This window comes from Nomia melanderi, chromosome 1 (assembly GCF_051020985.1).
Source record: "Nomia melanderi isolate GNS246 chromosome 1, iyNomMela1, whole genome shotgun sequence".
In the NCBI taxonomy this organism is placed as follows: domain Eukaryota; kingdom Metazoa; phylum Arthropoda; class Insecta; order Hymenoptera; family Halictidae; genus Nomia; species Nomia melanderi.
In genome coordinates, this window is record NC_134999.1 from 13,603,478 (window position 1) to 13,622,025 (window position 18,548).

The window sequence follows — 18,548 nt, forward strand, 5'->3', positions numbered from 1 at the left end:
TTGATGCGCTGTGTAATCTTTTCATTTCGTTACTGTTATTTACGTTTCGTTTTTAAATATTCTGTTTTATTTAGAATACTCAATGTGGTTTTACTTTGTCTTTGGTTTGTTGAAGAGATTTATAAAGGAAAGGACTGTTTAACATAAAGTTTCTTAGGTTTCCTAGTTAACGATGTTTATTTGTATGAATTATCGTCATTAAGAAGTTGCTTCTATAAGTGGAATTCGATTAATTTGATAGGTGTTTTAGTTCAAGAAGCATTGTGAATTATATTGTTATAGAATTCTCTGGACCTTAAGAAGTAATACAGTGTTCGATTTCTTGGGATGTTTCTGTAGAACAGAATCTTTCCGACTAGTTGGATTTTCTTCGTTGTGTCTATTCCTCTATTCGTGGACGACGTTACGATACGGAACATGTCACGTATTTGAATATAATTGTGTTACCTGTTAAAAAAGTAGAGGAATGTGACTGGAAGAATGTTTGTAATATTGTATATCGTACCTTTAAAAAAAAAAAGAATTTTGTGTACCTTTTTGTGACTTCAGTTGCTTCACATTGCATAAAATACTATGAACTTTTTCCTATACGAAATTGTGTACTGTTTTCTGGCATTTTATAAATTTCGTATGAATAAAATTGAATTTTATACTCACACAATAAGCTTCAGGTTTTGAGAACAAGTTACGAAGAAGTTTTCAAATTTCCAAAATTCTAATTCACAATTTTTTCCAGTTTATTATGATCCTTTCTGAGATTTAAAATTATTAGAAAATATAGCACAATGTCTTAGCATATGTATTGCGTTAACCTCACGAAGCACAATGCAGCGTTGTCTGCAGAATCTAATTAAGACTTCGTATAATCGACTGACGAAGTTTTGATGCAGGAAAAAGTATATCTCATACAATTTTCATGAATGAGAACGTAATTACACTCCTCACCTTCCATTCTGTTCTTGCAATCTTTTCGCTTCACTCGTGAAACAGCCTAAAAATCTTCTTTCAAAATGAAATTATAAGCTCTCATGTAAATTTCAATTTCCTATAATTATAAGTCACGAAACTCTGATGAACCAGAATTTCATTTCTCGCATTAATAAGGAATAAGTTAAAATTCACGTAAGAAGGATACAATTTTATGCAATTCTTTATCCTATTCTTCTTCGAAAAATTTCATTAAAGACAAGCATAATAACATATTGCCTAATAATAACATTGCATAAAATTCTTACAAAATTATCGTCTCTGGCATACAATAATTTACGTAACAGTTTAATCACCGAAATTCTAAAAAAAGAAAAGATGCAAGCAAAAGTTACCCTCTTTGGAGTATATTATGCTACAGGGATCTATCTGAAACTTGTATTAATAGCTTGTTCCGCGTAAAAACGGAGTGACCTTTCGCATAATCTCTGTCCACCGAGGATCTCGTCTGCCACGATAAGATTTGCGGTGAAGTGAAAGATTTACAAGCGATTGAAATGCGACCTTGTTGGAGGCTTACACTCAGTTTCCCTGGCGAGGCCTGAGTTTCCTAATTATCCCCATGGGAGTTAATTAACTGGTTCCTGTTGCATTCGACCATTCGAAATATAAAACGTAGAGTTGTTACGTGTTGGGCATGTTCTGCTTTAACCCATTTGTATTATACGGAAAAGTGGAAAATTCATCTATATCAGCAATAATGCATTTCATCGCATCAAAATAAAATTGGTTTACGTATAGAAAATAAAGAACAAAGTGGCGTAAACAGAATTCATAATTTTATTTAGCGCAATAAAGTTAATACACACGTTCGAATTGTTTTGAACGTTTGGGAATTTGTAAAAATAATATTTTATTATATTTATTTTCACGAATCTAATTTATTAGGTATCAATGCCATTTACGATGTAATAGTCTTTTAACACTGGAACTGCCAAGCACTTAAACTGATTTTTCCAAATTTCTTGATAAAACTTTCTGACTGTGTATTTATTAAGATTTCAATTAGCTTATATTTCAGTATAAGTATCACTAAATCAACTTCTTTAATGATTTCTCGCAGAAGCATTTATATCTTTTCAGTTATTGTAACAGAAGAAATTAGGAATGGGTTATTTTGACCCACCTGCTAGTTAAAGTAGTATAGTATTGAACAATTGTGCCACGTTTCCTCGCCTCACCCTACTTCTTTTTATGCATACGATCCATAATTTGTGTGCAACGCTGGGTGTACGTCTCAGAAAACGCCGTTTAGCGAACAGATGAGTTACCGCGGTTGTGTAACCGCGTTGATAACCAGAACGTCTGGTTGCGATACTTTTTGCCCTTACGCCGGCAACACTTGCCACGGAGATTTATTAACCCTTTCTTTCTTCCGCGCCCTGTTCTAACGCGTTAATCGATGCGATTAATCTGCTGACACAGCCCGGAAGTTTTCCTTTTTCGTAAATTCGTGCTTCATACTTTGACAAATAAATATTCATCCAACAATGAACGTTGTTCAATCTTTTATACATCGGTTTCCATGGGTTTTCAGGATAATGTAACACTCGAAGAAGGCATTCGACGCGTACTCGTCTTATCGGAATATTACACTTTCGAGTATTTTCAAAATGATTGGTTGTAGATACGATATTTGAAACCAGTTCGCGTGAATTCAATGGGAAGTGTTTTTACGCAAGATTTTTGGTAAAATGATTTATTTTTGGTACATTCGAATGATCAGATGTTTGGAGAAACCTGCGTTTGATATATTTATGTACATTTGAGAATTCAGAACACGTGTCAGAGCGTGGTTATGAATAAATCAAAGAAGGCTTGTTTGTTAATATTCATATAACTTCACTAATCTCCGAATCTTGTTGAAAATGAGTTTGGATCACGAGTTACTCGACGTAGATTGTTAATTTATCATTTTATTCGTAGAAAATATTGAATTATTTCAAATACAGTTTATATTGTGAATAACTTTGCCCCGTAAATTTTGATTGTTCGATAAATTCAGATGTAAAATTGCTATTTAAGAAACTGGAAGGCAGAGTACGGTGCTAAACGATACTAACGAGCGGAAAGCGAAATACGTGTCAAGCGCCGCTCGAAATGAAAACGACCGCCATAAAATTCCTGACCGAGTGGCGCGCCATGTTAAAGGTTCGAGGATTAAAGCGTGATAAATGTTGAATAGGGGAAATATTTAACAAGAACCCATTGAAGCTTGTCGCTGCCGGGTAAAAACATTTTATTCACTTTGCTGATTCTGTGAAGTATGTTTTTACCGTTGTATTTTTGCGCGACGTAACGATGGATTACGTTTACTGCTTTAAAATACAGCAGGCACTACGGGTTATTCAATAATATCTTAAAAATTGTTTCTCATTCAGTGTTTATTCAGGTATAAACCCTTTTTAATCGTTTCTTCTTGGTCCCGGTACTTATGTGTTCATTGTAAAATACGATGCAATTATTTAGATCAGTTTTTTAGAATTGTTACATTAGTAGATTAACTTTCGGTAATTTTATAGAAGATACCCTGTACATTGTGAAAATTAAAATTAAAGTCGACGGTCAGACAATTCGTAATGATATTAACTCACATGCAAAGGGTACATATATAATTTATATTTTTTATTATAGATACATGTTACGTATCATTACACTTTTGAATTCAAATTCATGAGAATGTACATGATTCGTGGTATAGAGATTGGAAAAAGTGTTATTCTTGTTCGGGAGAAGAAAATGATTTCCTTCATAAGTGCAAGCTTTTTATGTAAGCGCAAATATAGAAGGTAGAAGGAATGTGTTCGTTCGTTCTCAAGAGAATCGTGTAAATTAAACCGGATTATCTTTTAATTTTATGGAAAGTCATTCAGGAATGCCTGGCAACTTCTTCAACTAATTAAGGTGCAAGTGACTCTTAATCGTATAACACTCGAGTACTGTTGTAGCTACTTCAGTAGACTCATGTTCCTATTCTATCTTGACATTCTATTTTAATTTCACATTATTCCATAATTTCCAATTATGAAAATGAAAAATAAATTTCTCGTGAGAGCAACGGTAAACGTTTACATTCAATTATCATCGTTAGTATATGTGTAAATTCGAAGTATTATATTTCTTTACCATTCTTACCATTTCTCACCATTAGTGATTTTAAATCTTTAACACTTTAATTCACATTTCAAATATTTTGAAGAATGAAGGTTCAGCTGTAAACATTCGTTTCGTTGTTAAAACGATTATTTTCTTGATTTCTACGCGAGAACGATTAGTTTCCTTTATTTACCGTGCACCGCTGAACGTTTATCTTCACGAGAGTATTATTAATTTTCTTAGTACACCTTTAAATATTTATTTCTACCCGAGAATCATTAATTTCCTTGATACACCTTTAAATATTCATTTCTACTCGAGAATTATTCATTTGCTTGCTATACCTTTAAATATTCATTTCTACCGAAAGAAATTATTAATTTCCTTAAAACAACTATAAATATTTGTTCCTTCTCAAGAATCATTCATTTCTTTCGTACTGTTCTGAATATTTATTTCCAGTCGAGAGTCATTAATCTTCTTCATTTACCGGCCAGATAATTGATATGTTACGCTGGCTAGATTATTTATTAGTTTCCGCTGAAGTAGCTGAAATCAGTACTTTCCATAGCAATTTTTTTTTTGCCACGTCACGTCCGTCTCCGAAGAATATCTTGCGAGGCGGAAGAGGATTTACGTCGACGAGGGATCGTTAATACTCTTTCAGGGGCAGGGAAAAGAAATCTAAGGAGAGTCACATCCATTGATTATCTTCTTTAGGTTTTTGTAAGGCGTTCGTGAGAGAGACGTATTACTTTCGGACCCCTCCATTTCCGGCAGCGTGACTTGCCACGTTCTTTGCGTATTCCCTGATCAGGTTCTATGGTAACCTGATCACCCACCGTGCCAGGGGTGCCGAAAGTTTGACTGATAAAATTTACTTGATCGCTGTGACGTCTTTTAACGTCAGTTTAATGGTCCTCGTGTACCTTTATTACGATCCACCCTGTAGTTATTTAGATGAAAATTTTGGACATGGTTAGAATTAAATTTCTTCCACCCACGTATTTTTTTAGACTTCTTAGATTTCTTGATTGGTAGATTGATTTTTTTTTAATTTTATAGTAGACTGATTCTTTTTAATTTTATAGTAGATTGAACTTAATAATTTATTACGATCAACTCTGAAGTTATTTAGATGAAAATTTTGGACATGGTTAGAGTAAAAACTATTTAGCTGACGAATTTTTTTAGACTTCTTAGATTTGTTGATTAGTAGATTGATTCTTTTTAATTTTATAGTAAATTGAATTTAATAATTTATTACGATCCACCCGGAAGTTATTTAGATGAAAATTTTGTACATGGTTAGAATTAAAACTATTTAGCTGACGAATTTTTTTAGATCTTTTAGATCTGCTGAATTAGTAGATTGAATTTAATAATAAGCATTTTAATAAATAAGTATGTACACATGCTAGTTTTGATAAAGCTAATGACATTTTAGATTTTTTAAATTAGTAGATGATCTTTTAATAATTGTTTAGTAGATTAAATTTGATCATTAATATCTTAACAAATAAGTATATGTGAATACCGGTTTTGAATGTATGGATTATTTATTTAATTTATGAAATAATTAATCATGTATTACTTACCAGTGTCAATAAATTGAAATAGCTTTAGCACAAGTTGAGTACTTGTTTATTAATAATATGATTATCTCTAAGCAGTAATGCTAGTTCATAATTAAGTACCGTATAATGTTTACTCACACGCTTCAAACGTTTGCTGGGTATAAATTGAATATTGATACATGTTTATCGCTAAATGTTCCCAATAATTCCTGATATTACACTAATAATTAATGTTGCAAGAAGTACTGTAAGTTGGAATTATTGTCTCTCCCAGAAGTTTCTGTTGCATTTTCCAGCGCAGCAAATTAATTGGCAAAATTGTTAACTCTATAAAACCATCCTCGTTTGCGTGACCTAAATAGCTAAATCAGTTTAACTTAGGTTGTTGCACGGGATGCTGGAACTTTCACTATGTTCGAGTTCAGAACACTAGCTTAACACTATTTCACGTTGTTCCTACGTGCTTGTGCATGCGTCATATTCTGTAGCATCGTAGAATCACGTACGGAATTATTACATTTAAACATTTACCCAATGAACATAATTGACATTAATTATCATTTGTGTTAAATATCGTTATCCATAAATCGTTCAATAATTTTCACTTAAATATCATTCGTCAATACCTTTATTCAGTCAATTAGAATCACCTATAAAGTGCTGAAAACTTTAACTATTCAAACTTTAATTATTCAATTAAGTATCAATCACAATGATTATTAAGAATTATTAAGCAAAAATGGAATGGAAGAGTAAAATTCTCTGTCGTTTAATGTCTTTTCTTAATATATTCTTAACGTTCTTTATGATTGATGCTTATAGAACAAAACTATTAGTAAATTTTAATTATGAGTCTATTTAGTCTGTATTTTTCAATGGCATTTTCAGACTCCAAGAATATTTTCACACAAATTCCTTCATAAAACGAATTACTGTCAAATAAGTCACATAAAACTGTTCGACGATTGTTCGACAAACCAGAACTAGTAATGAAGCTGTTCAATAACCGTATTATAAACGAAATTTTGCACAACCAACGCCAAACTCACTGAATATTCAATAATTTCTATTTCAAAAGAATAAAAGATTCTTCAACGTAAATTGCTTCCTTTGAAAATGTGTTCAATCGAATTCAATGAAATTCAAAACTCCGAAAATTCATTACGAATCTCGGCAGAATGCAATGAAAGAATTGCACTGCAATTACCGATATTATCTCACTCGGAAAGCATCTATATTAATAAATTCCGTTTACATCACAAGCCTTGACACAATTCTGTCCTTCCCGCTGAGAAAACTGAGGTAAATAGAGGGGCGAAATATATGACTGCATTAACTATTTTCATTTATTTCAGCACTGTTTCGCAATATCCTACAGACGGGAGAATGAACGGAAATACGAGCTGAAAGCGGCCGGCGAGCTGGAATGCAAAACATGGATCGATGCAATAAGGGACGCCAGGTAACTGTTCTCTACGTAATTCCGTGCTCGGAAGTGGAATAATTAAAATGATAGGACCGCGAATGAATGACAGAGAATGCAGTGAGATCGATTCGAAGCAGCAGCGAACGGACTTTTCGACGGAACAGAGATCGCCAAGGAAGTTAACCGCGCGAAGTTTGCAAATCGAGATCAAAGATCACCGGTGAAAATCTTACGGGGCTTCCCTGCCATGAAATTAAAATTTCCTCGGCAAATAAGATTGTTCTTCTTCTTTATGAAATAATTCGATCTTATATTCCGTGTAAAGAATTTTCTACATCACGCACTTCCTTTTCGCTTCGAATAAGAATAAATTCTTCATTTAAGTTTTTATTACATTTCCGACTATAAGCTTGATTGAACATAGTCGAAGGAATGAGGTGAGAAAGTGAATTTGCGAATTTAATTTTCATTTAAGAATTGTATGCGGTGGAAGGATGTACCGATGAAAATGATCGACAGATGTTTTTATTTTTGAATGTAGAATATTTGTATTTTTGTGAGATGTGTAAGGTTATCGTTGATTTATCGGATTAGATCGTTTGGGAATTTTAGGAAATCCAGGTTTCGAAATCTGTTTATATAGATAGATGTTTTAGAAATCTTGCGAATGAAGTTCCACATGGAAATTCGGAGAGAAGTTCGAATGTTTTAAGTTGAATAATCTAGCGAGCTCATCCACTCACTGGGAATTTTAAATGTGTTTCTCCGAGAACTACTTCTCTCCTTATGGTGGGCGTTTGTTAACAGAGTCTTCTTTTAATCCGAGTCGCTATCTTTTTTATCGCCTCGTTAAACGTACCGTCGAATTTCTACTTTCCAAGTTTTTAAAAAAGGTTTGAATAACAGATAGCTAGTGTATAAACAAAATGAACCTGATTATTCTTGCATGTACATACACAAGTTGAAGAAACTATAAATAAATGTACAACTTCGAAAAGAACTTTCCAAAAGGCAGTGTATATTTTTAAGTCACTAATATTTATAAGAGTAGCAGGATTAAATCGTATAAATTTAAATATTCAAGATTTACGAATATATGGAATAATTTATACAAATTCAATAAAACATACATGTTTTCCAAGATTTTGAACAAGATTTCGAATGAAATTACATGAAAAAAATTCCAATTAACAGAAGTATTCAGTTAACGAGCCATGTCTTTGTTTAACCACTTTGGCCTATGATTTCTTTCTCAACTCTGATCGATAAGGCTACTTTGTCATTAATAATTTAATGGAAAAAAGGAAAATTCTAAGCACATGTTATACCTATATTTCCTTTTAAGTGTAATAGTTGATTACAGAGGAATAATATTTCCTTTGAATTCGAATGTACTGAATAACATACATATTTGTTGAATCATGTTGAAAATCTTCACTACGAGTCTCACTCGCTGTTGTAGGACAAGGGGTTAAGTATTCATCCATGATCATTTCAGAGCTTATTCTTGCCAGATGGTAAGAATTATCACCTTGAGATATTGAGTTAAATTGAAGTGTACTGTCTTGTGGGAACCGGAACGTAAAAGACGGAAGGCAATGATAGGAACGAAGTAGATAATTGGAACCTTCAGAGCGATACATCGTTAGATCCTGAAAAATGAGGAGAGAGGAACTTGCTGCCTATGGTATTTGTACACCACGCGCGCGGAGAATAAATTTCTAAGTTGTGGCTGGCCGCCCTCTTTTTTCACGTTGCTTCTTTAATGGTTTCGCCTGTCTGGCAAACGTGATCACCCTGGCAATGCCTCCAGGTGCTCGGAACGGGCACATTGTTTCTACGTGCGTCAGTGGCATGTTCTTCATCAAACTACCTTCACCTTTCGCTGAAGCTGATGTTAACAGTTATACTGTACTAACCCTTAACACTCCAGATAGTTTTATAATCTATCAGCAACTGCAACTAATTTTTATAGTATCCCTAAAGGAAATGAAAAATGCTATAATATTTCTTCGATTTTTTATTTTCCTTCTCGGTACAAAATTTGAACGTGTGGATAATCTAATTTTAGTTTCTTTAAGATTCATTGAAATATTTAATATTATAACTGGTGCAATATCGGAGCCTACAGATTTCAAAGGGTTAACTCTTTAGGTCCTCGATAAAAAGTTTGACGAAAAACTTAAAGCTTATCATTCTTATATAATACAATTAATTGCAATCATTGAAATAATTGATATTGAACGGAAGTTAACGGTTATACTGTATTAACTCTTTAGGTAATTGATAAATGATTTACGAAAAACTTAAAACTTATCATTCTTATGTGATAAAATAAATTGAGATCATTGAAATAATTGGTATTCAACGGAGGGTGAAGGTAACGGTTACACTAAATTAACCCTTTAAGTCTCAGATAAAAACTTTTAGGAAAAATTAATTTACTTTCGCAATGCATGTTGATTTGTCGTTTTTAACAAAACTATATATTTGTATAAAAACTACTGGTAATGCTATTAGTACATCACATAAATTCGTCTCTTATATCCAATTACCTAAATTTAACATAAAATATGAAACTTTAAATTATTTATTTATTATTGAAATATTACGAATGCTTCACTTTTCTTGGCTACGTATCATAATTTCAAATTTCTCGTATAAAATTGAAGCTATCGTTTTTAATGTATTATCTCTGAGCGGAGATACTTGTTGAAAATAAAATCGAGGAAATCAAATGAGTGGTTAGCCCTTTGCAGTCCGAAGTGCTCTTGATTTTTCACTTTGAGGTTCATGTCGACGTTAGTTCATTCAATTACAGCTTAATATGACGCTCTATTTATTTATTCAAAAATATTTGGGAGTCATTGAAATGTTACCTTTAAATGGTACAATTGTGACACTACAAATAAATATAGAAAAAATTGTTGAAACAGGTAGAGGTTGCAATAAAATAGAATGCCGAGTCTGACTCGACATAGGACTGCTAAGGGTTAAGAAGTGGCAAGTAGAAATGAAAAAAATCTTCGAGTTAAAAGAGTTGGTAGTAAAGTTTACAATACAGAGTACGGCTTTTAAAGACTTTTAAGACAAATATTTTGCTGCGGTGTTCTTAAGATGGTTGCCGAGGGTTTTGCAACATAGAACATGTTTCACTGCGGAGGATAACGAAGTTCCAGGAAGATCAGCTAGCATTATTGCCTCGAGGCGTTCATTATGGATAAGTTCTACGCGGAGCTCATTTTTTGACCGCGCATTAGGGTTCAGGATATCTATGTTAATGCAACATTTCCAATGTTCTCGAATGTTTTTCAATAACTTCTTAAATATCACTTTCAGCTTAATATTAACAAAGTTGAAAATTACCGCATTCGTAACACTGAATTTTCAGCTAAGCATTAACATACACGAAAATCACTACAAATAAGGAAACTTCAAATAATAAATTTATAAAAATCGTTTATAGCTCAGAGTTACCAAAAGGTATCACTAAATTATTCTTAATTGTTTATGTGGAAATTCTAGTTACAGAAAAATGAAAAATGTTAAGAAATTCGGTGGAATAAGGATTTCTTATTGAAATACAAAAGTGTCGTCATTTATATTTTTACAATGTCGATTGAATATCAGTTGAAACAGCTAACTATAAAGTATCCAATGTTGAATGTAACGATATGTTCAATTTAAAGCTCAATTGTTTCATTGGTTAAAAGAATTTAAACTGAAAGAAAGTTACATATAGAAGTTCTCAGAGTTCGAATCTCATCTATATATACTTGGGAAGTAGAAGTTAAAGTTTATAGAGTGTGGAGAAGGTTTAATGACCTTTCAATTTTAAATGCATTAGAGAATTGAAGGTTCAGGACCAACGAAGACGTGTGTAGTACACATATGCGAACCTTTTAGGGAATTTCTTGAATTTTACATGAGAGATGCGTGGGTGTACATTGGGGGAACATTTTATACGTTTTTAATGTGGGATCAGGTAATGCAGGATATTCTCGTTTCTCTGGGCACTCCATGTGGACTTCTAAAGATTTTCTTTAATAAATCTAAAGATTTATAAATGTGTCGAGCGAGATTGTTATTGGAAAAGCACGTGAAATAGTCGAGCATCAAGATTGTAATGTAAATTCCATTCCGTCGAGTGCAATTCGATGCTAAACGGAGCTATTCGTTGACGTACCCTATTTTTTTTTAACCGTTGCTACACAATCCGGAATGCATCAAGTGATTGGCGTTGGCTCTGAAAAGTATTAACGTCACTTCGCGATTGGTTCGTCAAATAATGGTGATCGTTTAACGGTTCCCAACCGCAAAGAAATTGCTGCGGTTCACTTTGGAATTCGCTGGCAACCTATTTCCAAGTTTGAACACTTCGCTGTACCACAGTTGAAACGTATAACGATTTAAACCGCAAAATGTCGTCAGTGAATTTAATTAAAATCTGCGTGAAAGTATGTGTAACGGAAATTCATCGGAATTATAATTTTTAATTGAATCATTTTATTGAGTTTATCAAGTCTATTAAATAATTCTGGTATAAATAGGATATTCTTTGTTTCGAATGATTCGGTAACGCGATATTCATGTGAAAATCCGTAATTCTATGAACCGATAAAAATGATACGCTTAATCGAGTTTCATCGTACTAATGAATAAGATGATTTTCTACTGTACTCATTTGCGAAATCAAATAAATGTGAAATCGTCCGAAATAGGGTAATCGTGAAATTAAACGGGAAAACTGTGGTCCATTTATTAATCATTTTTTGCAAACGAGCACAGATTCTCCTTGATTGCTACGATCCATATTTCATCGCGTTTTAAATTGGCCTTTGTCGAATAAATATGGCTCGGATTTCATGCTATCCGCGAAACACGTGAGAGTGTCTTTTTTTTTTATAATCGCGTTCGATTGCCATCGATTTCGTTGATTGAACAGGCGACATGATATTTACAATGTGGAACAATTATCGACGGACCAGTATCGTATCTTGGATTCGTATCGTTTTTCTGCTAGTCTACGTATTTACGTGCATGCGAAAGTACACATGTGAACGATATACATGTTACTTGTATTGTATGCAACGTGTCCTCAATTAATTTATTAAGTAACAAAACTTTTATTCTAAGCCACTTTACAATTAAACCATGTATGACTGAGTCATCGAATTATTTTAACGATAATGTTAATTATAAAAATGTCGACAGGAAGCTCGAGAAATATATTCTATCAGAGATGTTTATTAAATATTAGATATTAGGATTAATTAAGGAGTACAGAGTTAATTATAAATTGTAACAGTTTTTGTACATCGTTATCAGTAATTAACACGTTGAATGTCATGGAGGGCACCGGTGACCTCCAACCAAATCGAATGACTATATTTCACTTAATTAAACGATGATTATTTGAAAACATTTCTATATTATAAATAATGTTACCTAACGTGGTGACATTCAGCTAGAGAAACATGCAATAATAATAATGTGATTCAATCAAATGATTTAATATTATATTTTTTCTATTTTATATATTTTGTTCTATGAAATCGTGCAGCATTCAGCGTGTTGATATTTTAATAGTAGACGAAAGAAGGAAACGAAATGTGTACGGTTACTAAATAATTGAAAAGAATATTTCTGGTTAAGATCGCTATTCTTCTGCAAATTCTCAATTTCTAATGCGACAATTTCAAACAGCTGTTCACGATAGAAACGGTGTTCAACGATTGTTAACGTTTTACAGTTCGAAAGATCGAATACTTTCGCAATTGACTTTCGTAGCTTTTCAACATGAACCAGATGGCATATTCAGTTTACCATCAACCTGGTCATTGCTTACAGTTTCAACAAATTACTGCTGCAGAAGGAGAAGCTCGAGCAGAAGTATTTGCACTTGTTGCGCATCGTAGAAAGTGAAAAGACAGACAAGTCTCAGTATGTAAGTCGGTGCGAGGATCTTGCGTTGGAAGTACACAAACTTCGGATCGAGGTGAGTTCAAAATGTCTATATGTTTCTTACGGATTTAGTCTCACTTCATTTAGATGTTGAAATACAATTTAAATCTCGCGACAGATACATATCTAAGAAACACAAAATTCAGTGAAAATGATTGATAAGAATTTTCTGTTCTGAACATTTGGAACAAAGAAAAATGTATTAACTTCAAATATTCCCATAATTCTCATCGACGTTTACCAAGTACAGTAACTTCCTTGTTCCACGTGCGCGATAAGATAGTTCGAAATAAGTTCTTTGTTATACTATCATAAAACAAGTGTCCGTATCCTTTTCAATTATCTAACATTCTGTATTATTTACTACTTTCCTCTAAATACATTTTCGTACAAATTAATGAATTTCTGTTAATGACGATAATAGCTAGATTGTACCAGGCAGTTTATCAAGAGAATTAAATAACATTCAGAGAAACGTAACTTTTTTAGAACATATAGTTTCATAAGATAGAACAGCAACGAAACAGTACGAAGTATCGAATCATCAGATCATCAAACTATGTAGAAATTAATGAATTACAAAGTCATTGAAAAGATTTCAAACATATTAATAATGTTTCTATATGACTAACTATTGTACATCTACGGAACATTCCTTCGCTTTTGTTGGAGGGAACGCATGTATGCGTATTCCCAGAACACGAACAACGAAAATTTCCTTTCGAGTTTGATCATTCGCAAGACTAGTTCGATATCCCATGAATTCCGATTCATTGTGTTCACAGTTGAATGCCGCGAGGAAGAAGCTGAGAGCTTCCTCCCAGTGTCACGGTGCAAGTTCACATGGCGGTGCATTATTCGGCAGCGGAGCAGATAGTTCCGGAGTTTCAGGAGCTGGATTGTTGGGCATCACCGAGGGCTCGTTGGAAATGCAAAAAATTAAGAAGGTTCAGAGTTTCTTCAGAGGCTGGCTGTGCCGGAGACGGTGGAAGCAAATCGTGGAACAGTACATCAAAAGCCCTCACGCGGAAAGTATGCGGAAACGGAACAGGTGAGACTGGTCAAATTTAACCCATTACGTCCCAATGATCTATTAATAGATCACTCACTCTATATTGTTATAGTATGTTCCCAGTGATCTGTCTATAGATCATGCTATATATAGTATATTAAATGTGTCAGATTTTTTTCATTATTTTTCCAAGATAGTATGGACACTCATTACTCGAAATACAAACTTTCATCTAAAAATTCAAAAACAAATTTCATGGGACTTAATGCGTTAAGTGTAACACGTTGAATATCGCACGGTTTCATTGGCGCAAAATACAGAAAATGGAAAGAATCAAATATTAAATCATTCGATTGAATTGCACTATAATTGCACGTCTATCTAGCTGAACGTCACCGCATTAGGTAGCATTATTTATAATATAGAAATATTTTCGAATAATCATCGTTTAACTGAGCGAACTAAAGGCATTCGTGCCCTCATGGCATTCGTGTTAACACGTTCGCTAGTAGCGTCGCATATGTGTGACGGCCGTAATCCTATATTTTGCATAATGAAAATGAAATTAATCCTATGGATATTGTTATTAGAAATTATAAACGACGACATTACATTTAGGAACTCAATGACTAGTTTCAGTTTCGTTTTCTAATATTTTGTTTAGAAGGTTTAGTGGATCGAAGAAAATATAATTGAGGAGACCGTCACAGAAATAAGCGCTGGTAGCGAACGTGTTAACTTGTTAACTGTGGAATAACTTGGTCAAGCATAAAGCCGAATGAGAGTCGATTATTCAACGATCTCGGTGTAGAGTTTGTTTCACAACAGCATACCCTAAAGCTGCAGACTAAAACCTGCCTCTGTAAAATTGGACGGGCTTGTAATATTGATGTATTACTTACTGATAACTGATTGATAGACTTCACAGCGACGTTTAACTTGTTAACTGTGGAATTTTGTTTGAAGAATCTCTCGTTTTGCGCGTGGTAAAATCAAAAAATGAATTGTGTACTGGTCAAACGTAGGGCGAATGCACTTAGAATATATTTGAATGAAATACCAAAGCAAGACATAGAAGAATTACATGTTTATCTGAGAAAATAAGAAATTCATCAATGAAAGGATCGGTATCATTTCAAACTTTAAGATGACGTGTATACTCGTCGAACACAGTTAACTAGTTAACACTTTGATGATTAATGTACTTTCCATGAACTGAAGTTATAATTGCTCGATGCTGTATTTCCCTGAAATCTTCAAAAAATATTCAAATAAACAACTACAAATTTTGATATAAATTCATAACAAGTAACACTTAACAAGAATATAAATTCATTACCAGCAAACTCCAGATTAATTTATAAAGTAGTCTATTTAAAATCATTTTAATGTTATAATGACATACGTTGATGAACTGACCTAGATATTAACTTCAAGGTAGAATTGTGAAGAAATTCTGATACATAAAAAAACATTGCCTTAAGAGTAACTTTAAGGAAGACGTTTAAACAAATTTTGTCCAAGAATCAGACGGTTATTAGAAAATGTTCATAACTTTCAAATTGTGAACATTTCTGGTAGTTACATTCCGCCAGCATTTAGCTCGAGCAGAAGTCGGCGAGGTATAATGAAGGAATCAACGACGAACATATTAGTTAATTAACAGAGATACGACTAGACGTTAAACTCATTCAACTCGACGGGGAAGCATCCGCGGCAGCGTAACCAGTTTAATTTTACGCAGGACATGAAAGTTCCAAATAATCTCCTTGTCATTTCACTTGAAGCGTAAGTGTATCGACTGCCCGAAGCGCAAACTCATTACCTTCGGCTGCGCGATCGTTTTGCTAATTATACTGTGTTCCCAGGCTGCGCAAAGGTTAATTACTTTCACGAGTACTTCGGTTTCTAACAGTATTAATTTTTTCGCGACATGATACTTCCAGCTGCAAACAGGATACTCGATAAAATAATTTCGTCTCTATCTTTCTGAATGTCCGCCACTTTTCTGTTGTATGAGCACATTTTATAAACAATGTAATATATTTCTCAGGTATGAAAAAAGAAATGATACTCTTAAAATAAAACAGAAAATACAAGAGGTATCATTGGATTTTATTAAAATTAAATTCGTTTCTTCTGAAACAACTCGAAGCCATTCATTTATTTAATAACTTCATTTTTGTGTAACTTTGGCCATTCCATTTGTATTTACTAATACAATGTTCTAATCAATTTATGGGAATGTGATTTCTGATTATGACTTTTATCGTATTGAAGTAGTTCATTTTGAGCGAAGATATCGCCAATTTAATTAGTCACGAACAGCTTCAAGAGCAATAATAAGGAACAATGATTATATAAAACGTTTCTGAATTGGGAACATCTGTATTTTAGTTTGGTATTCAATATGGTGGAGGCTGAGGAGGACTATACGAGACAGATGGAGATTTTAGTAAGCTGTTTCTTGAGGCCTTTTAAAATGGCTGCGAGTTCGAAGAAACCTCCTTGTTGCCACGAGGACGTGAATAGTATATTCTTGAACAGCGAAACGTTATTGTTTCTTCATCAAATCTTCCTAAAGGGTCTCACGTCTCGTATGGAGAGCTGGCCCACTTTAGTTTTAGGTACGTTGAAAAATAATTTATCAATCCTATTATCCAACACTAAATTGTAATTTAACACATTTAACACACAATTCAAAATAATCCTGTCAACCATAATAATTTCAATGAAAAATATAAATTAAAGATATTTGATCATATTATAATAATCATAGGGAAATCTAATTTAATTCTATCATTCATTTGATCGTGAACTTTATATTTGTCTACGTTTTTCAAATATTCCATTATGTTAAACATTTATTATTCCCATGGTTGTTTCATTTGTAATAAGGAGTACACGCTATCAATGATTAAATCGATGTTTATATGGAAAATTAGTTTAATAATTGAATAATTTTAAATTATTACACACAGGCGATACTTTTAAGGTACAAACGTATAAATTTCCTCGCCTAATCGATGACCTATAAATATAAAATTACTTCAAAAATAAATACGATGGAGACTGAAGCCTACTTCTCCTAACTTTATTTTAGGCGACCTGTTCGACATGTTGCTACCTATGTTATCAATTTACCAAGAGTACGTCCGAAATCATCATTACAGTCTGCAAGTGTTGACACATTGCAAACAGTCATCGCCGTCATTCGCGGCATTGCTCACTAGACTGGAGAACAAGCCTGCTTGCGGAGGACGTACTTTGGAGACGTTTTTAACATATCCTATGGATCACGTACGTTTCTTGGAACTACTTAACTCTATAGAAAAAGAAAAGTACCAAAATATAGGTACATTAACACTAGAACTACCGAGCAGTAAAATTGATTATTCTGTATTTCCTTATAAATTTTATAAAAATACATTTATTGAGTGTTCAATTTCCTTATACAGTAGCACCCCCTATAATGCGATTAACATATTCCATGTGACAGGGTTTCACGTTTACGAATTTCACATAAAATTCCCGATTTCGATACTGATCTGATTTGTGTTAAGTTGATCCTCTGATTGTATCAGTTTCTTATGGAAAATCTTACTTTCATCCTTGTTTTTCGACGATTTTTTAATCTCGTTATAGGCGGTTCTACTGTATAAGGAAATCGAACACTCAAGAAATATGTTTTATAATTTAGTATTCTAGTTTGTGTTTATCGAAATCAATTTATTGAATAATTTCTCAGAAAGTCGCCTGTGCCTTTTCCATAATTGCAAAAGAAGTGACACTACCGCCTGGTAGTTTTAATGTTAAATACATAAGCGTATGTGTCACAATTTAGAAACTACAGGTATACACAACGATTTTTCAAAAGTTATGAAATCGATGGAATAGCAAATTTAATAACAAAGTAATGAAGTGTTTTATCAGTGAAATTAAAGAGTGCATACTAGTGGTGATTTTTTAAATTTAAATTTGATCGTTCATATATCGATTGATAGTTGGTTGCAGAGTGGAGTAAGTTTATTACTTTTAGAGGGTATTGTTGTAACTTGAAATTAAGCGCGGTAATATTGACTTTCCATTATGATCAACGGTAAAAGGGTTATTTTATCAAATGAATAGTGTACCCATTGCTAAGTCAGCAATGCTGTGACCTCGAATATTCTCATTCTCTTTTTTGTCGATTTATATATTTACAATTGTAGTGAGAATATGTTAAATAAATATTGTCAGAGAAGTTACATAAGTATTAGTAAATTAGTTGGTAGTCAGTTAAGAATTATACAGAATTTACATAAAATCCTTGAAATTAAAGAAACTTCTTTGGTGGAAATTAATTAAAAGTGTAGAATTTATGTATTTATTTTATTTATGTAGTTCTTATACCAAGCATTCAAATCCTTATAAAGATTAAATTTGAAGTTTGTTACGAATTATTTTATAGAATAATGATGTTGAAAGTTTTTAACGTCAGTAGAAA

General features: G+C 33.0%; 1 protein-coding gene across 5 annotated transcripts in view; it reads left to right on the top strand.

Moving 5' to 3' along the window:
• The window catches only part of LOC116427643 (ras-specific guanine nucleotide-releasing factor 1), a 96,850-nt gene that overhangs the window by 52,805 nt on the left and 25,497 nt on the right, over positions 1-18,548 (top strand). For all 5 annotated transcript variants that reach the window (XM_076365255.1, XM_076365266.1, XM_076365275.1 and 2 more), the window contains 5 exons: positions 7,016-7,122; positions 12,937-13,084; positions 13,836-14,101; positions 16,460-16,689; positions 17,166-17,362. In XM_076365255.1, coding sequence (XP_076221370.1) covers positions 7,016-7,122; positions 12,937-13,084; positions 13,836-14,101; positions 16,460-16,689; positions 17,166-17,362 — 948 coding nt within the window. The remainder of the gene's footprint in view (positions 1-7,015; positions 7,123-12,936; positions 13,085-13,835; positions 14,102-16,459; positions 16,690-17,165; positions 17,363-18,548) is intronic.